This window comes from Oryzias melastigma, linkage group LG22 (assembly GCF_002922805.2).
Source record: "Oryzias melastigma strain HK-1 linkage group LG22, ASM292280v2, whole genome shotgun sequence".
NCBI classification, from domain to species: domain Eukaryota; kingdom Metazoa; phylum Chordata; class Actinopteri; order Beloniformes; family Adrianichthyidae; genus Oryzias; species Oryzias melastigma.
The window spans coordinates 27,123,482-27,148,785 of NC_050533.1; the positions used below are offsets into that span (position 1 = coordinate 27,123,482).

Genomic DNA, 25,304 nt, shown 5'->3' on the forward strand with positions numbered 1-25,304 from the left:
ATACAATGATGTATCAAACTGATGTGTCTGTTGGTCAACAAACACTGCATGAATGCTTGGATGGGAAACCAACTGTTTGTTAGCAAGTTGGGAAAGGTTTGTTTTAAGAATTTTCAGCAGGGATAAAAGGAAGTCAAGCATTTTGTTCTTCATTATATACCAAACAGCATTAGTGTGGACACAGAAAATAGAATTTATAAGGCATGACAAAAAAAGAACAAAAAAAACACTCATAAAAAGCCACTAATCCTCAGATAATAAATGCATAACAGACAGCAATATTGAAGTACATCATATACATAATAAAGTAATTCCTTTGCATTTCCATGCATACCTATAGTTTTGTGCAAAGAATGTTTGTCTTTACTATTGCAGCTTTCATTATTTTTATACATTTGTTTATCTGTCCGTGTAAGTTACTCCGTGTGTATTACTCCGTGTACATTACTCCGTGTACGTTCCTCCGTGTACATTCCTCCGTGTACGTTCCTCCGTGTACATTCCTCCGTGTAGGTTACTCCGTGTACATTCCTCCGTGTACATTCCTCCGTGTACATTCCTCCGTGTACGTTCCTCCGTGTACATTCCTCCGTGTACGTTAATCCGTGTACATTCCTCCGTGTACATTCCTCCGTGTACATTACTCCGTGTACGTTACTCTGTGTACATTACTCTGTGTACATTACTCCGTGTACATTACTCCGTGCACATTCCTCTGTGTACGTTCCTCCGTGCACATTCCTCCGTGTACATTCCTCCGTGTACATTCCTCCGTGTACATTCCTCCGTGTACATTCCTCTGTGTAAGTTACTCCGTGTACATTCCTCCTGATCTGCACGTGAATCCACCTCTCACCTTGAGTCCGTTCTGTCTTGTTCTATTACATAAAAAGCCCTGCCATGAGGTTAGAAACAGCCTTGTTGAACTTATAACTGAAGTCACAAAGCAACTTTTCCCTGCATTATATTTTGTTCAGGTAGTGGAGGAAGGAAGGACTTGTTATTCTAGACCTTTGTCTATGGCTCGTCTATAATTACATTTGAAAGACATCCTGAACAAACAAAGCGCACATGTCAATGTAAAAGAAGGCTTCACTAAATGCAAAACAAATAAGTGTTTCATTGTTTCATTTCATTGTCAGTATTTAACACAACTGTTTAATTCTAATTTTCCTACACAAATAAGATTCAGATGTTGCTGGCTTAAACAAATAATGTCAGAATGATGGACAACTTCCAAACTGCAACAAGCTTTTCCCACTTTATTATTCTTTAATTAAAAAAGTAGCATTCATTCTTACCGTATTTTTGTAAGAAATGCATGAAGAACCAGAGGCTGGGGTTGCTGACCTGTATTACATTCATTCTGACTTCTCTGTTGATCTGACAGTTTGGTATCACAATAATCAATACAGATTTGGGTGACTGAAATGGCTCCAATAAGCACTTGTGAGTCAAATAAATTGAAAATGGCAAGAAAGCATATGAAAAAAAGGTTGGTGCAAAGCATCTTGGGAATTTCTTTCCCTGAATAAATCAAAAGTAATCATGTATTTTTAGTTTCTCACAAAAGAATTAGTTAGACTTTTCCCAGTCAACCATCATCGACTCAAAAATGACAAGTGTGTGAACTGACATGAATAATTGAGTAGTTTATCTACTTTAAAATGTTGGGGGTGTCTTCATTGAGGAAACTGACAACTCTCACATCACACATTTGTCAATTACTACCACCTGTGGATTGAGAATGCAGTTCAGTTTTTTTACTATATGTACTTTTGCTATCTAGGCTATCTCAACGGCTGTGCGAAGGTGTAATGGTTGACACTTTCACCTCACAGAGGTAAAGTCTTGGTTCAAAACCATTGAGTACATAAGAGAACTGGACCAGGTGAGTGTGACACCACCCCATAGAAAACCCTTTACAGCTGGCTCCAATGAAATGAAAGGGCTAGAATAGGCTCCAACAGTCCATGACCCCTGTAAAGATGAAGTGGGTCTGAAAATTGAATGGATTGCTGTATTAATGCACAAAGTAAAAATAAATAAATAAAAAAACAAGAAATGTTGACCCAATCAAAAGTTGGTTCTTTTGAAATAATTCAAGATAAGTCAGTAAAAAGGCAAAATTCTTGTAAATATAATTTTTATGGTCTATATGATGTAGATCAGGGATCGGCAACCTCTAACAGTAAAAGAGTCATTTGGGCTCGTACTGACCAAAACCTAAAAGGAGCTGCATAGTTCTATTTTAGTCATTAAGAAATTTGGATTTGCATTCATGACCTTCTGTTTTTTAATAATAAATATGAATTATGTCTATTTTTTGGCACAAACAAAAGCAAAAATATAAAAAAGAACCTAGCGTCTCTCAAAATGTAATTTCTTTTTTTTTACTTGTTTTCAAAATAAAAGACGATCTGTGCCAAACATGATCATCTCTATACAGCTAGTAACCCATATTGTGCGGCATAAGATAATATGTGCTTTTAACTCATAAAAGATTGAACTTTTTACCAAAGTTTTGTTTTCCATATAAAATTTGTTCATTCTGTTGGTAGAGTTGATCAAACAAGACGTCTTCAGGTCAACAGGATGTAAAAACCTACATAGTTTATCATCTATGTGAACCTCAGACATCAATTTATACATTTAACTCATCTAAATTTAATAAATAATAATTAAATAATCCTTACTTTAAAAAATTGCTCTTTCATTTTTCTTTTTTGTTCTTTTTCTCCTCTTTATCCCCAGCAGTCTTACACTGCTGGGTTTTGTTATTTTAGTTTGGAGTTTGACCTTGGTAGTCTTAGTTTGCGGGCTTTGTTTATTTGTTTTCTTTTTGTATAGTTTTGATTGGGCTCTGGAGCCGCAGGTTACAGACCCCAGATGATGATCTGGCATTCTAAAAGAAGGAGAAGAAGCTCAGCTAAAAGACTGTAAAAAGAATTTCCATGTTAACATGACAGCATCACAATTGCTGCAGATTTGTCGGCTGAACATCCATGATGATAATCTCCTGTTCCTCCACATCCCAAAGGTTCTATTGGGTTCTGGTGACTGTGGAGGTCATTAGAGTCCAGAGAACTCATTGTTCTAGAAACCAGTCTGAGATGATTCCAGTTTATGACATGGAGTCTTATCCTGCTGGAAGTAGCATCAGAAGATGGTACTCTGTGGTCATAAAGGGATGGACATGGTCAGAACAATACTCTGGTAGACTGTGGGATTGGAACTCATGTTCAAGCTGACAAAGCAAGCACACCATTTGAGAACGAACCGTCAACAGACTCAAAGCTGCATCAGTATTATTTCAGAAGAACAAAAACTCAGCAGGCAATGAGCAGAACAGCAGCACAAAATGATGAATAGAGGTGGTCTCATAAACTATGCTGGTCATGTAAACAGCTTCTAAAAGTTCAAACAAGAGAACCTCAGCTAAAATCTGTTGTTATCATTTCCATCTAAGCAGTTTAGATTTTAATCCAAAACAGTTTATAATAAAAGAAAAAGCAGAAAATTGCACAGGAAAGATAATTTGACAGAAACGTTGAAGGTTTGATAATAATTGAAAATTAAGGTCAGAAATAAAGAATGAGATGAGATGAGGTGAGGTGAAAGTACCCTCCACCATGTTCTTTGCCACAATATGAGCTCACAAATCCACCTGGCCTTGCCTCTGAAGACATACTTTCCTCTGAAGCAAACTAAGAGGGTGTTCAATTCAGCCCACGCAGAGCAGACTTAATAATCACTCTCACTTTGAACACAATCTCCCGTCTGTGGAAAATGATTGACAGATTGCATCCCTGGTGTCAGGTGGGCCGCCACACCCCTCCTGAGTAAGGCAGAAATTACAGAACTGCAGCAGCTAAATTACACCTTACCAAAGACCCCTGAAAAAGGACAGGAAGGATAGCATGATGAATGAGGAAAAGATCAGAACAGAAAGGTAGAGGGTGAGTCGCGTGGGAGCATAGAGATGATTGAAGGAGCAGCTCGGAAACACATTTGCTGTTCTATGCGAGCGTGCACACGCTGCTGGCAGACACATAAAGGCATGCACTGAGGTAATGGCTCTGCAGTACTGTCGGAGTGCAAGGGGGAGACACTTTAATGCCATTTCTGCAGCTGGGATGCAGTTTATTCCCTCACACACACTGTCAGCTCTACTCTCAACCATTTCATACTCCCAAAACACTCACTCATATGGCATATACTTATATAGTGCCTTCCTGTCCTCTGTAAAGGCCTAAAGCGCTTCACAGTCCCATTCACCCATGCACACACACATTCACACACTGATGATGGCTCCACTACCAAACACTTAGCCGCATGGGCGGGCAAGGTCAGAGCCAAACTGAGATCTTCTACCAGCACAATGAGTCTCAGAAAGAATTCAGCGGCAGAAGGTACAGGAGAGGTCATGAATTATTAAGCAGATACAAACAACTGGTGGACGTCAAAACTGTGGTCACTCAACAGGAGCTACTCCTCAATCAATCAAGTCTTACACTAAAACTTTTGAAAATGTCAAAAGTTAGTGAGGCCTAAAACACTTGCTCAACTCCAAAAACAAAAATCTCACCACAGAGGAGTTATATAGCAAATCTCCATGCTTTTGTAATGCAATGCAATGTCAAATCATTGGTTAAAAATGGAAATGACGAGTGTTAATACCTACTAGTTGTAACACATATCCCTTCATTTCATTTCAGAAACCTAACAAGACTTAAAACAGTTCATGGTCCGGATATTTTCTTCCTTATTGCTGGAATAGCGCTAAATTCAGTTTTGCACATCAGAAACACTTTATAATCAACGTGCAGTTGAGAGTTACATCGGGCCGATGCCCCCCCTGACCTAACTCTGCATTAACCTGGATTTGGGACTGGCACATAGAAACCCTGGAAAGACCTTCCAAGTGGTCACAGGAGCTTAACCTGATGTTCTCCCATCTATGGAGTAGCCAGGCTGAACTTGACTTAGCTTCAAAGATCACACAGGAGATGGCTGTTGGTCTACTTCGACTTTAGTAAGACACTTTTAAGAATGCTTTCTGAGCTTTTCTTTACCCAGAATGCTCCAGCTTTCAGTGTAGATAAAAATGTTAATAAATATTTTCTGGCTGTGTAAGTCAGTAGAGGGGATCAGGTGCTGCATTCCTGCTTGTTTTGCGACATTCTTTGCTGTGGCATGTTCTGATTGGGAATTCAGGGGAACAATATTTGGAAAACATTCAATACCTAAATACTTGGAGTCTCCTACTCTTGTTGTAAATCTTTGGCATTAGTCCTATTCCAACAATGAATTCTGGTTTCTGATGTGATGCAATTTTGATGTTTTACTTATTTACATTTTTCAAAAAGCAACAATAGACTGCACAGTGGAGCAGTGTTTGGTGCTCTCGCCTCACAGCAACAAAGCTCAGGTTCGAATCCTGGCTCGGATCTTTCTGTGTGGAGTTGACATGTTTTCCTGTGCATGCATGGGTTTTCTCCAGGGTGTCTGGGTTACCCCCACAGTCTAAAAACATGCCTCTTAGGTTGATCGGTTACTCTTAAGAAGGGGTTTTAGAATCCAGGCGTCGGGGGCCAGTGTCCAACATGTTTTCCGACCTGCCATTGAAGGTCCTTATTAGCATCGACTGTATAAGTAGGAACTGGACTGAGCCAAACAGGAAGTACCCGCTGGTTCCAAGAAGGCCAAAGTGTCATGATCCAGTGCTTCGGTTTTGTAATGTTCTGTTTTCTGTCAGTCTCACCATGTTCAGGTTAATCATCCACAGCTGTTTTCATTTAGTTCATCAACCTCTGTGTATTTAAGTGTCTGGTTTTCAGTTCTCATTGTCAGGTCATCTGCTCCGTTCTGCCACGTCACTGGTTTGTTCTCCTGGTTTTGTCATGTTTAAGTTTATTTGGTAAATAAATTGCTCTGATGCTTACGCGTTCTTTCTACTCCTAATTTTTTTTAAAGATATTTTTCTTCATCACAAGTTATTCAAGTTATAAACTGACCAATCAGATGTCTCAGTAAAAGCATGTGGCTCCCACTGGCCCCGCCTCCAACATTTGATTGACAGATGTCCCAGAGTCAATTTCAGTGGGAGGGGTGTGAACTTCTGACAAACCAGAAGAAGCTCACTCCTGATTGGTGACAATAGTTTCTCTAAAAACGTGACTCAGACCGACTCGGACTAATCGCTGTCGAGAGGTGGCAATCATTGGAAATATGGCGGTAGACGTATCAGGAAGTGACGATGAAGGCTCTGGTCTGATTTCACGAGGGCTGAAGGTAATGCATTTCCTATGGGGGACCTCAACGCTTGATATGTCCAGTTTGTACTTATACAGTCAATGCTTATTAGCTAAAGAAACTTGATCCAGGTAGTAACCAGCAGATAAGACCGGGTTTCAGGAAAACCATCAGGAGCCCAGCCCTCGAGGCCTGGAGTTCGACACCCCTGGTCTAAAGGGATGGATGGATGGATGGATGGATAAAAGGAATGTTTGTCCCAACCGTTTGCAGGTTGAGCATCCTGATTCTGGCTTTGAATTTTCTATCAAAATCCACATTTTTAACTTCACTTCTGTCCATAAATTGACTGCAACAAACAGATTAGACCACACATTTAGGAAGTGAAAACGTTCCCTTTAGTTGGAAGGCTGAGATCTTTACATGGAGAGCAGCTAGCTGAGGTGGTTGAAGCCTCAAAGGATCTCAGGTCCAACTGAAGCAACACTCTTAACGCCCCACACCCCACACCCCACACCCACCCACTGGAGAGTTCATATCTGCTGGCCAGGGAACATCTCGATGTGAAGATGGCAAATGTCTCAATATCCATCCATTCTTAAGCATGTGTAATGGATGGAAGGGTGAATCTTTGCCCTTTTCTTTGTGAGGTGAGATATTTCAAACTCTATTATAAGAGGAGAGCATAAAAGAAATGATTCCTCAAAAATCATACAGTTTATTCAACTTTAAAAAAACATTATTTTTCCAGGAAAGACATTAGAAACATTGATATTTTTCCCACAGATAGCTTTTTTTCTGTATGTTCTGAAGTCATTTGTGGATGAGGATCCACTCTGTGTATGCAGGCAAGACAGAACTATGGGTTTCCCTTCACCTGGGTAAAGTGCTATCTGCCTGACATCAAGGGTCCTTGACAAGAGCAGAGCCCTCAGAACAGACTCCTCACCTGAAGAAAGAGATGCACAGAGGTACATGCTGATACACACTGGCACAAATGTAGACATCTGAGCTGCACACACACAGCACTGCATCCCCTAAGCCCTCTCACACATGCACAGCCTACTTCGCATGTAGAGCAGCATTCCCAGCTGAGTGCCTCTCACCAGTCTGGCAATTTCAGCCAAAAGAGAATCCAGCTTAAGTACACAGGGCGTCATGCTGATTTCACAACAGGGGGGTTGAATGGCAGAATGGCCTCACTACAGCCCTTGTTACTGATCTGGCAAGATCCAACTCATCTGTTTCAATAGCACTTCATCATTCACACTTTTATGTGCATGTACACGCAGAGCCGGATCCCAGTTTTGTGCAGCTGTGTTGAGTCCGTGCTTCACACAGTACATTTAACATTTGCAGAGGACTATACTTTACAATAATTACATGCACAGGTATTGTAGGTATGGAGGCCCAGTCATGTGAAATGTGCTTAACCTCCTTTTTCAATGAAAAGGCAGAGTCTACTAGAGGGGAAAAATATCACCAGACAAACAGATATTAGTTTAGAGAGCATTGTTAGTCTGTGATCTAAAACATTAAAGCAGTGAAATAAATTCTAAGTACTTGACTTAATTGAAAAACCACGAGCAAGTCTCTCTGCTTTGATCATCTCTAAAAATAAACCTTGTCCATCATTGTGAAGGCATTTCTTTCAAAATCTCATTCAAGCTAACACAGACCTGTAGGCAGTTGCTCATGGCATTGCTGATGTGGTCTGACTTTCATCACCATCTATTAGAACTTTGTTGCAAACGTACAGAATCTTAGTTGATAACAGAACTGCTACCTGACCCAATTACAGTTAGCATTCAAATGTCAGAAATGGTCGATACATGTTTTACACACCACTGAGTATGGTCAGCTGTCTACAGGAAAGTTAATGTCCTGATGGCTAAAAGTAAAAACAACCATAAATCCTCAGCCTTCCATCCCATGCTGTTACTTATGCTTATTTTATTGGCCATAGTTTGGCTGTGCAGTCTCTGGTGAGCCTTCCAAACAAACTATAGTCTGTTATTTTTTTAATCTTGTGTGGAAAATTGATTTAAAGCCCAGACTATGAAGTGGAAGGTGGGCAGTATACAGTCCAAGCAATGCTGTTGACTTTTGAAAAAAGCAAGTTTAAAACCTGTAAAAAAACACAAGTTTCACAGTGGTCATATTTTCCGGTGTTCATTTAGTTCAGACGGTTTTAACTACAAACATTTCAGGTTGTATCAGGTAGTGTGGCAGTTCTGCTTTCACATTTCCTGTAATTTGGCCCATAATTGCGGAAAAAACCATAAAGAATGTCATGTGGTGCCAGTTATCTATTTAGGGCTGGATTAACATAATTGCAAGACACTGTAGAAGAACAATCCTTTTAATGCATTAAAAAAATGACTTTTCAATCTGAGTTTTTTCCACATGAATACATGCTTCTGAGTCTACAGAGCAACACCTGACAGTTGTGTTTTTTGGGTGCCATTCAGTTTCTAGGTTGCACACGATGCACCATAAATGAATTATGAGTAAATCTGTGAGCTGTAAATAATAGATGGGAGGAGAAGTAAAAAACAAAGGAGTGCTGTTATTATTTGTTAATAAGACACTCTGGAGCATCACTAACTAGATCTCATTACCTCAGTACTTGCAGGCATACATTCCCACACACACACACACACATTCTCCCACCCACATGCGCATACACCCAGTGCACGCACCTCACATGCTAAACACATGCCACGGTCTCTCATCCTGTGAGACTATTTTTACCTGTGAAGCCTGTCGTTGCCTAGCACTCAGTAATTACATCCCACACTCTTCCAATGTATGATTGGAACCAGTGGTGCATGGGTTAACACTGTCACCTAAAGATGCCTGGCTGCAAAGCTAATTATGTGACCCTGCATGTGTCATATACCTGATACATGTGATAGGCCTCCTAGCCTGCTGCAGAACTACAGAGAGGACTGATAAAGGTGGATGCCTCGTCTTTTGTTAATTAACAGATTAGAGATGATGAAGTAACTCAAGTTCTGATTAATGGATCTCTGTAGTTTGAAGAAGAAAATTTGAAAAGGAAAGGGTGGAAACATTTCTGTAGACTCCTTAAGTTTTCTTAATCAAACACTAAATTTCTGGTTTCACGTTCTTTCTTCATTCTACCTATCAGTGGGCTGTTTTCATCCATGTAAATACAGTCTAAAAAGTCCTGAGCCGTTCATTAATCACCTCACAGTTTGTGGGGAAATTGTAAGTGAAGGAGCTTTTCTGCCCCCATCCCCACCCCCAGAACAGCTATGGATTCTCTGTCATGTATGGAAAGCAAGCCGTATTTTATGTATCTCTGCACAACTTTGGAGTTATTTGAATTTGGAGATGCAGTGTGTGTCTGCTTATGCATGCAGAGGGTGTGTGTGCGTGCCGTTTGTGTGCAGAGTGGGATGTGTGGGGTTGCGTCTATGATTGCCTCAACTGCAGCTGGGGCTGTGGGCTGAGTAATTGCCTGTCTTGGTGGTAGCGAGCTAAAAGTCAAGTGCTCTCTTCCTGCTGTAGCCCTCATTTGGATTCCACATAGCTAGCTAGCAAGCTAGTGCCAGCCTTGGGCCTGTATTATTCATAACTTGACAGATAGCTCTCACTAAAAGCATTGGAAGTGGGCCAGGCTGGTGACAGAGCGACAGGGGAAGAGGCACCATTGCACCTCACTTGGTGGCTGGCAGTAGAGGAGAGGAGACATGAGAATAGGATATGGAAATTGAAAATAGAATGGAGAGGCAGCTGACTAGCTTTCACAGACACAGTGACACTAGTAAAGTGAGAAGAAGAGAAATTCCTGACAAAGCCAAGGTAAATAAGTGTGATTACAAGACATTAAAGAAAGAACATTCCAGCAATGACAGAAGTTGAAACACAGTAATTTCAAATTGTAGAGAAAAAGAGGGATGAGAGAAAGAAGAACAGGCAGCCATTCGCCCCCACCAAGCACAGGAAGCCCTCTGTCTCCATGTGCTCCACCAGATAAGGTCCCATTAATCAAAATCTGCCACTTCCCTTTCTAAAAAAAACAGAGGACATGCCATCAGCCTCCTTCTGTGAAGTATCTGTCACTAAAACAGAAATTTCCATATTTAATGGGAAGCTTTATATCACCAAGAGAAAGACAATGTGGGCTGAGGGTGAAAGGAACCGAGTTGGTTGGAACCGTCAACTCTGTCATTAGCTTATTCACTTGGGAGTGTGCTTTGAGCTGTAGGGTTCATTTCAGCCTGGCTGTGATTCAGCTGTTATCATTTCTGCAGGATGACGGAGCTGGATTTTGATTGGTTCATGTCGTGTTGGACTACAATCATTGCTATAACATTAGATCATTTAATTTGAAATTATTATATTGTCCACTGCACATCATAGCAACTGCTGCATAATGTCTCTGTTTGAGAAAAGCTATGAAGCTTTCTAAAACCATAGCTGGCTAATTTGCAGCAGCGTTTAGTTTTTCCTTTGTTTGCCTCCTGTGCATTTTGACAAGCCTGCAAACTGTCTTTCTGACATTACCTGCCGTCAGATAAACAGGTGGTGTTTATACTTTTTCATCCTCCTTTTTTTCTTTTATATTTTCATGACTGCCTCCCTGAGGAGAGACATCAAAGAGAATAACAGATTATGTGTGGTGAGTGCGAAGCGTGCTGCGGAGGGGGCTTGGCCACGACAAGGGGAGGCGTGGGTGCATGCAGCTGCTCAGGGCCAGCTTCAGGCTCAGACACATCCTGACCCCTAAACTCTGAACTCAGCTCCAGCCCTTGCCGGATGATTGCCCCCGCATCTCCCTACCCACAGCCAGCCCTCTGCTCAAAGCAGTTGCCAAATAAATTACATCAATGTCCAAAACTCCACTCCTCTGCTCCAAAGACAGGCCATAAAATATAGAAGCTTGAAGCACAGAGAAGTGCACAAAGGGCAGATCCTTTATTCTGTTCTATGCAACAATTACATTATAAAGTATACTGCTGGTGTTTGTCATTAACAAACAAAAGAACCATCAAACCATCTACGGCTATAGAGTTCTCTGCCAAAACTCCTTCAACTGATCAGGCTTATTATGAAGCACAACTAACGTGTGAACATTTGTTTTTGCAAAACTAGATAAAATTGCTACGTGGAATAACCAATCAAGTGTTAGATCAATCTGCTTCCATCAAAACACATATATGACATGCCAGAATTCACGTGAGTTCAAGCGTTAAATAATCCGTGGTCAAAATCTAAATGTTGAGATTTCATTTGCTTTGCACAGACTTCAGTTTATTGGTCAGTTAATGCCCAACCTCAACAAGTCCTCAACTCAGTGATCCACTGCAGCGTTCACAGGATTGTGCCAAACCTTTACTGCTCTCACTCACATTCCTTACTTTTTTTTTGCTAAAATGACTTCAGTCTAGTTGTACGATTAACAGACATAATATTTATACTGACTCCATATTACAAACATGTAGGCTATACAGAAAATGCATGCTTTTCCCTCTGCCTCTACACATCATGACAGTCCAACACTTATCCAGTCAGGCACTCATCCATGTTTCTATCCGTGCTGCAGGTTGGACGGATAAATGGAAATGCCAGAGAAGAAGGAATTCCTTCTCCAAAATGGCCGATAGGCCCTCAGCTAACTAGCCTGGTTCTTTCTGTGTGCGTGTGGGAGTTTAGGTGATTGATTGAAGTCATTACAGTGGTGGAGAGACTTCTTACCTGGCTAATCCAGGAGTGATTTCAGCTGCTGGATGACAGATAGCCACATTACACCCACTGAATCAGCTTCTTGATGAGCTCTTCTGCATAGGACTTCCACCTACAAATTATGTTAAATAGCTGGTATGATGCATACATCAATATTTGTCAGAAAAAAAAAGCCCCTGGATTTTTTTTCCCTTTATATTCAACCGGTATGTATGTTTCACATTTGACACTTCCGATGGCATGTACAATGAGACAGAATGATCACATTTCAATCCGTAGAGGTTTTACTTAGATCAAAGCTCAAGACAGTATCAGTATCAGTACCGATCAGGAGAACTTTTCTGGTTATACTGGGCTATAAATGCATAGATCACCTGACAGAAGCTACAGAGGTTTCTGTTTTTTCTAAAAAATACATTATCTAGTTTTCCACTTGTTACACTTGAATATCAGTAAACACAAAAAAGACGTGTTAGTAACGGTGAGAGAGCAGGAATGAGAGAAACGCGACAAAACTCTGGAATTCACAATAATGCAGATTTATGACAATTCTTAATTAATATGGAAAATTGTTAACATATGCAAACAAATGACAGATGCTGTTTGCTTTGGGTTAGTGGATGATCAGCTAAAAGTGATTACCCAAAGGACAATATGAGCAAACAGGAGAATTTGACGTGGATCTAAAATAAAATCTAATAGATGCAATGGAGAGTGGACAGGGAGAACAAGGAACGAGATGCTTCTAACAAGACAAAAACAGATTGTAGTTCTTTAGGAGGATCCCATATCTAGTGCAGAGATGCTAACACTGAGGCAGGACTCTGGGGTCAATGTAGCACACACTTGGCTGACGAGTTCCAGCGGGGGGGGTACAGGTGATTGCAGTGGCATGAAATGCTCCTGCCTTCCAGAGCTGAGCCTTCAGTCTTCCTCCACCAAAACCATCCCCGTAATGTTAACTGTTTTATTTAACACCATCCTGTTACAAATGAATATTATTTTATGGAGCAATTCCATCATAAATGGGTCATTTTAATAGACTGAATTCCCTAAAATTGCACAGATTGTAAAACAAACTCTGCACGTGCAAGTCTCCTCCCACTGCAATAACAGCTGCAACAAACATTAAGGCACTATTGAAAACTCATTCAACTAGAAAAGAAGCATTTTTATTTACAGCAAATCCAACAGGAGATCAGCAGTAGATTTCCCTGTAAAATCATGCATGTGATATATGACAGTCAGTTCTGTTCTCATCCAAGACGGATCGGAGCGCTGTGCTAAGCTGGAGAAGGATGCATGCACAAAGTTATTCCCGATGCTCCTGAAATCTCTGGAGATCGATGAGGGGGATGGACACTACTTTTTCATGCTCTTGAAAGCTGTTTTTTGTCTGGGGAATGATATTGTCCAGAATCCTGCTGTGAAGCTGCCGGTACAGTAATGAGACGCTGCAGCTCATGAGTTTGGAGCAGCCGTGATGCGTTCAGCTAAGGCGTTCTCATACTGGCCCCTTTGCCACAAAACTCCTTTACCTGGCCAGCAGAACTGCTGGAAGGCTTACAGAGGCAGTCAAATCCTTTTCCTGCTGAGTCAGGCTCGCTAGCTTCAGCGTTGGTCGGCCTCTTTTCACGATGTTTTTCAGGAAAAGTCCGTCTTAAGAATGGTTTATGGAATAATCAGCAACTAAATCAACCTTTCTGTCTTCTTCTATTGTTATCTGCAAAACAGCGAGTAATTCAGACAAAAATCAAGAGCAGCTACTGCCTGGAGGACAGAAGAAGCTAGCTTCTGGTAGCGCGAGCTTTGACCATCCAATCAGAGGCGATTATATCATCATCCGTCCTCATGAAGCTACAGAGACAAACTCAAATTCTGATTGGTTGAATAAACGTAAACATGTTTAATCCATGAATGGCTATGGTTTAATCAGCAGTGTTTTTATGGAAACCCACCACAAAACCGGAAGTGAAGATGGAAGCACTGACTGTATGAGTGTAAGGCAGACTTTCATGAACCTACCAACAAGTGAGAGCTAAAATCTGATTGGTTAGAAACTTTCATGCAGCCGGGTTACATAGGGATGTGAGAGAAGCTGACAGAACAGTTGGAATGATCTAAAATACAGTTTGGACTAATATATATTTATATATAAATATTTATTTTTAAATAATTTTCGGCCTTCACTGAAGGCCTTGCAGGCCCTGACGGTACACCCCTGGGTGATGGTGAGGGCTCTTTCAGTGGTCAGGACTGGCGAGGAGGAAGAGTACAGCTCAGGAGATGCAAACGGGGCAAGAGGAGCAGTCCGCACACCAAAGAAACAGTCAGGTTAAACGTGACATTGACAAAAAAGGGCAAGATGGAAATTTCCGTTTAACGTCAGCTTTAAGTACAATGACTGGCTCCAAATCACTTCTCCATTCATTCAGAACCCTCAAAATTTCAATGCAGGAAAAGGTGGAACGTCCCAAACATCTTTTCCTCTGGTATTTCTAAAGTATTTATCCACACAGAAATATGTGCTCACTACACTGTTTTTGTGCCCCTTCACTGCAGCAAACCAACAATGATTACATTTGGTCTTCAGACATGTTACTTATTATTACAAACGGCAGTTGCAATCCTGTGTTTTAAGTCCTATTGCATGTCCAACCTGCATCTATTGAACAAACATCTATTTAACATGATGGTCAAACAAATGTGCCTTCTTTTGTATATGCTATTAAAATTGCAGATTGAATTCAAAAATATTTTATGTAACGGTCCGTCTGTATTTGACATTGGGCTAACTAACTGGTTGCTCAATGTGAAGAATTAATAGTCAGATTATTTTAAATTTGTCGAATGGGTTTTCCAAATAAAGATTACACTGGACTGTTACCCTCACTCTTAAGGCTTGCTTAGATTCAAATAAACATACAACTAAGCTTGTGAACTTCTGCCTACATGCAGAAATCTTCGAGGTTTCACTAACAACATGGATTATTTCAAGACCACAACCATTAAGTCAAATTTTATGGGCTTTAGGACAATCTGACAGTTATCCAAGTGTCTGTGTGTGCATGCACAAATGGACAAAACCAGATGATATGCAAGCTGGAGTCTTAGTCTGTTGAAAACGCCCCAAATTGCAGAGTCTGCCTTGAGCTGAGCCGCCTGCACCGAGACACTGTCTTTTGTTCTCCTCAGCAAGCAGAAGTAGCCTGACAGCACTGAAATGATCCTCTCTCCTCTCTCACACAATCACACATGAAACTGTCCTCTTCTTTTCAGCTCTGCTACCTTATATTCCACTATAATGTGCATGCACAAAGAAGCTCATCCACACATGCAGAAATGCATTAAAATATACAATCTCTCATGTGTGTCACTTCCACAGCCTCTAATTTTGCTCCCTACCTCCGTTTTCTCTCCCTGCATGCCTTTCTCTCATTTTTCCTCACTGACTGCGATGATGGTGAATCCCTCATGGATTTCTGGAGGGTATCACCATGGAGACGGTGCTCTGCCACACGTGTCTTTAGATCCTCCTGCTGGATAGGGAGCACAGTCAGAGGTGGTTCGCTCCCTCTGTCTCCAGAATACTCTGTGGAGGCATGAGTGCAATTAAGGGAGCAATACTGTGGGAGAAAATTGGGAAAGAAGGAAGCATATGCAAAGTGCTATTCATGTTAAAAAGCTAATGTACTCTAAATTAAAGGTGGAGGAAGTGGGTGTATAACTGTAATGGAATAGGTGAGATTACAAAGGCTTAGAAAAGACGTGAATGAAACGTGCTGGATAACAGGGAAAAAGGAGGAGAGCAGTGGCAGCAGCATACCTTCATCTGAGAGACAAATAGTGCACCATGCTAATGACGGGTTAAAGCTTGTGCCCCTGCTGTGAACAGCCACTAATATGACGTTTAATAAAGGCACCGTGGGACTCTGTCACATTCCAGCAGTCATTCAACTGTCGACCAAAATTAGGCAAACAGGAGCCTTACCCTCTTGCCACTTCTCTCCACTTCCCTCACGTTTATGCTCCACAACTTAAAAGCCCTCTCGTGCTTCAAGAAGGATTTATTCTGCATTAAATTGCCTCTTGTTGATACTGTAAAAATAATGTATTACATCTCGGAATGCTGAGAATGCTCAGTCCATACAAAAGGCTCTTTTTGCAATCTGAAGCTTTTTTTCTTCTACCTCCACCTGTCACGCTGTCCCCCCCTCTTCTGTGGTTTTTTCCCTCTGCCAGGGGACAATGCAAAGGGAGGAATCTGCCCTGTGGAGTTTATCTTTTCCCAATTTAAACACCACGTAATTATTTTGGGAATTTTAATTATGGAGCACAGTAAGTGGGATGCAGTGCCTCTCCACTGAATGTATGCATGAATCTTGAAGCCAAGGTCATGCAAAGACAGCGCCAGGGAATGTGGGATTGCCAAGATGTGGAGGCTTCCTGTGGCTTAGTCATTGTGGGGCTGAGAAGCAGCAGAGCAATCATCCCGCTGCAGCAGCCTGACAGCTCAGGGATAATCAGGATGCTGGATGAAACTGTTCAACACCAATTAGGTCATTCAAATTAATTTACATGCAGGGAGGTGATTGTTTTCACTGTGCAGATATATTGTAGCTGCAACCTTTAAAAAAGTTTTTAAAAGATTTGAAATCCTACCAGTTCTTTCTGCACAGTCCTAATCTGATCTTTTCAAGAAAAGAGATTATAGATTGTGCTGGTGAATGCTAAATGGCAGACCAACCGACCCGAAGCTTGACCTGAGGGTAGAGAATCGAGTGCTGCAGAAATGTGTGAATGTTTGCTGTCTGCTGTGCAGCCTAGAGACTGATAGAAGCATGCTCTTTGAATGCTGTGCTATTATTATTATTGTTGTTATGAAAACAGAAAAATGATGACCTGGAATCTCAAACATGAAAGTAAGGGTAAGAAGCCGAGTGGACCCCCCCCTGCCCCACCCCACTCCCCCACCTCTGCTGCTCTCCTGCCTGTCTTGGCAGCTGGTGAACCCACCGGGACCGCTCCTTGATTTATTTGGAGAGGGACCTTAACAGAGGGACCAGGATGAGTGGCATTTTAATGTGCTTTTGAGATGTTTGGTCGCAAGCGCTATTGATCACTGTGCTGCAGCCCAACAACCCTCCCTCCCCCCTTTCACTTTCTGACTGTCTCAGGGATCTCGGCTGCTGTCGGGAAGACGCTGTCAGGAAGGGAATGGTTTCTATGCAGGTTCACATGAATACATGGAGACCTTCAGTTGTGGGGGGTACATGCCAGTGTTAGACGATTAGCAGATTTCTGAGCTAGGTTAAATTAAAGCCCCCCAGCTGACATCCCAGCTGAGTGAGGGAAGTGTGAGTCAGTGTTGGATGAATACTGGAAATAGAAATGGAAAAACAGAAAATATTCATATATTTCCTTCATAATTACTTTTCTTTTCTGAAATGTATATAACGCCACACAGACCAACCACTTTCTCACAATACGCTGACCTAAAAGATTTGACCCGACATGACCCAGGGACAGCCCATAGCTGCGTGAAAATGACCACATCATGTTTGATTTGATTCCATTCCTGCCAGAACAAACTTACTGGTGTTTAATTCTCAGCTTGTTCCTGTCAGGAGTCTGTTTCACTTCTCATTTTTTTGAGCAAGCAAACACTAGTTCACCTTTGTTTGACTTTTTGACACAGGTTCAGTTTTCCCACAACAAACTGATACACTGTAAATCTCTAATTCATCCATTGTTGCTGTTTTCAACAAAACAAAAAAAATTGCTCTTTAGTTTTTATCCAATCAAATTGTGACGATGACCAAAAACATAAAGGCTTTAGCAAAGTTTTTTTTAAAACAGTTTTGCAATTTTCTCAGTTTTTAAATGCGGCTTTTTAAGAAAGATTTCCTCATTTAAATGATTATAGTAATTACTTTGAGCAGGCATGTGGTGCTCGAAGCTAACAGCTACAATCTTGTGTCTCCCTGCAGTGTGTACGGCTGCCCTTTAGCCAAGAAGAGGAAGAGTTTAGATTTAGAACCCTTGGATACCTCTCCAAAGAGGAGCACCTTACTTAATGACATGGACAACTCCACGATGGAGGAGTGCTACGAGACAGATGGGACCGAGGAGATGGACGACAGGGAGGAAGAAGAGGAGGAAGGAGCTATGGAGGGGGGAGCAGAAGTAGTGGAGGAAGAGGAAGATGTGGGAGGCTACATGGACTACAATGTAGAACAGATGGAGCACGAAAATGAGGAAGGGGAAGACCGGGGAGAAGAGGAGGAGATAGAAGAAGAGGACATAGAAGTGGAGCAAGAAGAGGAGGAAGAGAGTGATGAAGTGAGGGTAGAGGAGGCAGAAGACGAGGAGGAAGAAGCAATCGAGGAGGTAGACTATGAGGACGATGAAGAAGAGGAGGAAGAAGAGCAAAATCTGGGGCAAGGTGAGAACATGCTCTGAGGTGGGAGTGTGGTCATGTTGGATGGGGCTGAAGGGGAGTCACAAAAACATTGAAAAGAAATTCACAAAACAGACATTTTTCTTGTTTGTCAACTGCTATTATAAAACAAAACATGAAAGATCTGAGTCAAAAATTTAGACTTCTGCAACTCTAAAGCTACATCAAAACTCTGGTTTTATGATTCAAACACAGGGATGCAAAAGCAATAACACATATTTATATATATAAAACATATACATATATTTTGCCTTAACTGGTCACCACAGCTTCCGTTCATTTCAACACTATTGATGAATCATTTAAATTATAGATACTAGGGCTGTGTCAATAATACATTTGATTCATTGATTTGAATGGATTTAAGCTTAAAAGATCACCAATCATTTCATAAAAATATCAATCAATTTAGCACATAAAGCTAAAGTCCGCTAGCTTGATGCTAACTTTAATGGAATTGTCCATAGGACGGCTAATGCTAACGCTTGGTCGACCTAAACACACATTGCTGACTAAATTAATATCTTTATAAACTCACTGACATGAATTTTCTAAACTCTTTTAAGGAAATATTTTTGAAAGTAATTATTTGTGGTCTAAAACAGCGATTTTTGCTCATACTTTCTTCTTCTAGAATAAGGTGTACTGCTATAGCATGATCCCCACCTAGTGGTCAAACTGAAACGTCCTCCAGGAGAAGCAGAACAATGTTTCCAATGTTAATGATCTGAACATTTTAGTTAGAACTTCTCCTTTAGAGAATCCATGTAACACTGGATGATATTAACAATCTCATTATTTCACTGATACATTTACAGGATGTGAACTGTAAAACATATATATTATTATAAATATTTTCATATTTACTATAAATATTCACATCATAAAGTAGATTCATAATATATCTCTGAACAAATGTGTATAAATGTGTAAACTCAAAATTGAAATGAATTGAAGAATTGATAGAATCTAATAAAAACTTGAATCAAATTTATTCAGGCTCTTGTGAACCAAATCGAATAATTTCTGGAAATTATAATCAATATCCAGCCCTAATAGAAACAGCTGGAATTTTCAGTTTCTGAATATGTGCAGAGTAGGAATATTTATAGATACATACAAAGCCATCTATTATTTTGATTGAAGGAGTTGCTCTCTAACAGCTGAGCATCCAAAGCCACCATGTAACCTTTGGGATAATTGTACGTTCTGGTTCTAACTCCCTTTGTAATGTAGTTTCGGACACCTGTTCATCACGCCATGACTAACAACCGTCTGACCAGGCTGGAGGAAATCCCTGTGAAACCAAGAAACAACGCGTTGACTAAGGCTTACATCAGGAGCCTTCAACTAGGGAATCCATTTGATTTCTGACTTTGACATTGTTTAAACCTAGTTACACAAATGTATTTGGGTAAGAATGATGAGCCAGATGTTAGTACTGCATATTCAAAGCATCTGCCTCGTTTAGGCTAAATCTCCCAGTCTCTTCATTCATCACGAGATGGATCAATAAGGGATTAATTCTTGACTATGGAGACTTTTTAAAGTCATAGTCACTTCCGTCCTTTCTGGTTGTGCAGCTTATTCATTCATTAAGACAATGAATGAATATTTCTATTACACGAACATCTGCATTAAAATGCTTTCAATATTATCTCACCAAATCTATATTAAAAAAACAGGAGCAGTGACTTAGTCTGAAATGACAAAACAAAATTTAAAATGATGACAGGGCTACATTAATGTAAATAATGGTTTAGCATTGGCTAACCCCAAAAACAGGAAGTTAGAATTCTAATAGGTTTTACTCATGAATAGCATATTTGTTCTAAAACCTTTAGATGTTGCTAGTCCGAGCATAGGTTCAAACGTTTGTTCTGACATATTACAAACATTTTGCCCCATATGTTATCTAGTCTTTCCCCTCGTGATATTCCCAACACCAGAGCTGGCAGGTTTTTTTCCAGCAGCTTCTGCTTTGCACCCCCGCATCACGATTGGACCTGACACTGCCTTCAAGTCCAATTAAGAGTGAAGCTCTGAGAGAGCAGTGTGTTAAAAGTGTTTGGTGCACAGCTAAACCCACAGAAAGGCTGGATGTAGCATCTTAGCAGCCATGCACTCATTTTCTCACAGACAGGTGAAAAAACTACAAACCATTGTTCTTTTGAGCCTCCAGCATCAAGATCTTAAACTTGTCATTGTATCATCGCCTTCACTTTTTATCCTAACTTAATTTCTTCAGATTTGCTGTTCTCTTAACACTTTAGCCCCGGAGCTCCAGTGTTTATGTTCTTTGATTTACTGCGACTTTTTTAACACAATCAACGTAATTCCAGTAGATTCTGAAGGAGAAAAGCGGCGCCACAATCTACTGGAATTATGCTGATTGTGTTCATGGTGGAAAAGTTACAGCATGTTAAAGATTTTGTGTTTAAGCGTCACCAGCGACACTTCAGGTGTTAAAGGGTTAAATCATTTTATATTTTTAAAAAGGAAAGTCTCTGTATTCATATTAATATTTCAAAGTTAAACTTTGCAACAAATTTTCCATTTAAAATGTGTTTTTCAAATCCAGCAGAGCCTCAGTTCTCCACTGATTCCATTCTCTATGCACCTTTGTGTGCCTTGATTGCTCTGTATTAGCCTCCATGTGCCACGTCTCATACCATCAAAAATCACGTCTTTGGAGCAGGAGTTTGCTGACGGAAGCCCCACTCTGGTGATCTGTGTGCCGGGTCATTTGTGACTCCTCCTTCTTCCTGCTCTAAAGCCCTCACCATTCAAACAGCAATCCTTTGTTGCCTCCATTGGATGGAAAATAAAAGATTCACTTAGATATGCAACAGATTTTCATGACTTTTTCTGTAATTTCACGTGAATCTGTTATTTTCGGATAAATGATTTCTGTTTACAATGTTATCCTGTTTTTGTCTTGGAATTTGTTTGTGCGAAACTAAGGTGATTAGGAAACTCACTGCGTATTCATCTGATGTATGCATGAGTGTAAGAGAAGCCCTTTGGGTTTGTTTTCTGCACAGGAATGTAAGTGGCAAATGTAACACCAATGTGAGCAATGTGCTTTTGGTGGATGAGGGCAGAAACGCAAAAGAGAAATTGGAAGTGCTCCAGGAGTGAGTGCTTAAAATTACTGACAGAAGAGGTTCAGTAACCTTTTGCAGTCTGTCAGAATCAATTAAGAACTGAATAGAATTCTGAAAATGCTGATTACTGAATGAGAAGAGAACTTTTTAGGAAAGAGATAAATGACTGGTGACTGGGGTTTATTGTGCTACCTGCGGGAAAATATTCTTTACAATTTCTATCAACAGTTCTTCTTAAATGTAAAGATTTTAGGATACCTTTTCAATGACAATGTTTGGGGTTTGACTAAACAAATGTTTGAATCTATTCACTGAAGCCCCTAGACAATCAGAAGCATGGAGGTAAATACTCTAAAAATGAGAAACTTCAATGATAATGTGTTCACTAGTTAAAAATCCTCAGATTGGTTCAAAATCTCAGAAAAAGACTAAGTCTTTTTCTGAGATTTTGTCCAAACTTCTTGCCATTGTGACCCAATTCAGAGCATAAGCTGCTGTTTAAAGTAAATCATGTGGGGAAGAAGTATTTCCCTTTCCAGTTTACATAGACCAAGCCCAGAAATCAGATTCATTAGTAACATTGAACACTAAAAAAGAACGGGACAATGATGTGTTGTTTTTTTTCAACAGAGGACAATCAGCTGAGCCCTGGAGAGAGCAACAGTGGAGGCGGAGGTGGGGGTGGAGGCAGTGGTGCAGTTAGCAAATTTGGCCCTGCGTTGGAGAAGGATGACAACAACAATGATGAGTACGAAAACTACGATGAACTTGTAGCCAAGTCCCTCCTCAACTTGGGCAAGATTGCAGAAGATGCTGCCAATCGTGCCATGACAGAGTCCGAAATGAATAGCAACTCCCCCAACAGTGCTGAAGATGAGGGAGAGGAGGAGGAGGAAGAGGAGGAAGAAGAGGATGAAGAGGAAGAAGAGGAAGATGAGGAGGATGAGGAGGAGGATGAAGAAGAAGAGGAGGAGGATGAAGAAGAAGAGAGTGAATCACAGAGAGGAGATCTGAGTTTGGACGTTGAAAGTGATGTTGTTCGGGAAACGGTGGACTCTCTTAAACTCCTTGCACAGGGCCATGGTGCAGTGTTGTCTGACAGTTTAGATGGACAGGAGTTTGATGAGTCTGCCAGACCTGGGGGCCAGACTAACTACTCCCACAGTGGTGGTAATGGACAAATGAAGACCACCAATAGTGGTAAAACTGAGGGAAGTGATGAAGAAGTGTGTTTAAGCAGTCTGGAGTGCCTACGAAACCAGTGCTTTGACCTGGCTCGGAAACTAAGTGAAACAAAGTCTGTTGACCGAAACGGACCATCCCAACAAAATCATTACTCATGTGGGGACCCCAGTCAACAACCACAGCACCATGGGTATGGAGATTTCCACAACAGCCAAGATAACAGGCGAACTCTTGATAGAAACTATTCAGACATGGATAATCTTATGAAGCTGGAGGAGCAACTGAGTCCACGCTCCAAAGCTTTCTCCAGCTGTGCTCAGGACGAGCGTTATCACACCAGCCACAGGGACTTTGATGAAGACACTGCTTCCATCACATCGGACCGATCGGAGGAAGTCTTTGACATGACAAAGGGTAATTTGTCTCTTCTAGAGAAGGCAATTGCACTAGAGTCGGAGCGTGCAAAGGCGATGCGAGATAAGCTTGCTGCCGAGGCGGCCAGAAGAGATGGAGTGAGGTATGCTCATGAAGACCATGGCCCACGGCATGGCTACGGCGTGGAGCGTAAAGCCCGTCTTCCTGATGGCATGAAGAAGCCTTTCTTCCATAAAGGTGAGGGCCTCTTTCACAGATGGACACGGTCAGATGCTCACCCAGATTCTACTAGCTTACAAAAGACATGTTTACCTCATTTGAAAAGCTCAGGTGAAATGTTTGTGTGCTTGCATTTGGCTCAGTATTCCATCTGCCCTAGAGACTACACATCCCACATGCATTCTGGAAACCCCACTATAACCCCAGGACAAGCTTTTTCAGCCAATTTGGAAATTCGTATCTTGGTAACAGCATGAGCGGCAGCAGCAGCTTATGTTGTTAAAATAGGCCAGCATGGAAACATCAGAGGGTAGTCTTGTCAGGCATAAGTAATGGCAATCTGCATGGCCTGTTAGGACTGCAAATCTCATCCCTGTGATGCAGCTTGGGGTAAAGCTGCCTATTTTTAAACCTGCACAAGCACTTGGGAGGAAAAATACTAAACACAGGCCCTCTCCTTTTACAGGAGGCCCTTTCTGTGGGGAACAAGGCGCTTTGTACTTACTTATTGACTCACAAGGTAGACATGTCAAAACAATCCAACAGACTGTGTTTGACAGTCACTAAACTGTCATTTGCACCCACTGTAAAACCTCTTTTTTTTACCTTGAAAGTCCCCTCCAATCGTGTTTTGATCTATTTTCAAAGCGTTCCAAGTGTTTTTTTAATTGTGATGATGCTGCTTTCTGTCAAAATCAAAACCCCTGTGTTATTTTCTAGGATATGGTTCCTGCAGAGCAGCAGGAGTTCACAAGAAACTCACCTCTGAGTTGTGGGTGGAGTACGCTTGTGCAAATTTCCCATCAGTCCTTTGTTTAGACCCGGGGTCAGCAACCTTGAATAATACATATGAATAATTTCTATTATATGGTACAAACAAAAGCAAAAAATAAAAAGAACCTAGCATCTCTCAAAATTTGATTTTTTTTTTTTTGTTTGTTTTGTTTTTACTTTATTTTCAAAATAAAAGATGCTCTGTGCTAAACAGGATCATCTCAGTGCAGTTCTGGACAGCTAGTAACCAATGTTGTTCAGATAATATGTGCTTTTAACTCATAAAAGATCAAACTTTTTATCAAAGTTTTGCTTTGCATATAAAATCTGTTTGTTCTGTTCTGGAGATAGAGTTGAGTAAAGAGGACGTCTTTGGGTCAACAGGGATGTTCATGGATCTATTTGTCTGCAAGTGGATGATCAGAATGGAGCGGAGCAGGAAGTTTGTGGCCCATCAACTGTAGCATGAAAATCACAGCTAAATACAGCTACAGACTTCTTCAAACTGCATTTTTTTCTTCTGCTCCCGATTCACCGCAATTCGAATAAAGCATAATCAAAGACACAATTTTAATCTTAGTTTTTCACACGTCCTCCATCATGACAAAAGGTTACAAGGACTTTTTCATTGGAGTGGATCTTTATTGTTTCTCCTTTTGCTCTGTACAATGACCAACAGTCTTTACTGAGCTAAATAGTTGTGTCAATGTCTGTGGAGAGCAACAAATAATAGCATGCTAATTCACAGCAGGAGGATTTTACACCTCAAATGCCACACAACTCACTGCAGGTTTATACTGCAACTTAAATGCCACACAAATGCTAATTTCAAGAGCTTTCCATGGCCTTTGTGTCTGGATAATGTTGGAATAATGAGAGGGCGGGAGGCAGTTGCATGGCGATAGCATCTGTCCTGAGGCAAGATAGTAGCAGACACTCAATGATCAGGGTTCCTCTGTGTGATTTATAAAACAACTTGACAAAGGGGGGCTTCCAGAAGAGATCTGTTCCCCAAAAGAAGCATGAGGTTGAGATGAAAATTGAACAGTATCAGAATGACCGATAAGGAACGACAGGCTCACTGACTGCACATTAATTATCCAGAGATGGTATGGTAATGGCAACCATTTACTATGCAAAGCACAGACCGTCCCCAGCCACAATCAATATCCCCTGCTTTCTAATATGCCTTCCACTTGGCTGCCTCCGCTTTG

The 25,304-nt window shown here is 41.0% G+C and overlaps 1 protein-coding gene across 1 annotated transcript in view; it reads left to right on the forward strand.

Annotated features, from left to right (window-relative positions):
• The window catches only part of myt1lb (myelin transcription factor 1-like, b), a gene marked incomplete at its 3' end in the record, with an annotated part of 113,467 nt that overhangs the window by 75,014 nt on the left and 13,149 nt on the right, over positions 1 to 25,304 (forward strand). The window contains 2 exon segments of the mRNA XM_036209921.1: positions 17,961 to 18,415; positions 22,168 to 23,334. Of these exon segments, the coding sequence (XP_036065814.1) occupies positions 17,961 to 18,415; positions 22,168 to 23,334 (1,622 nt within the window).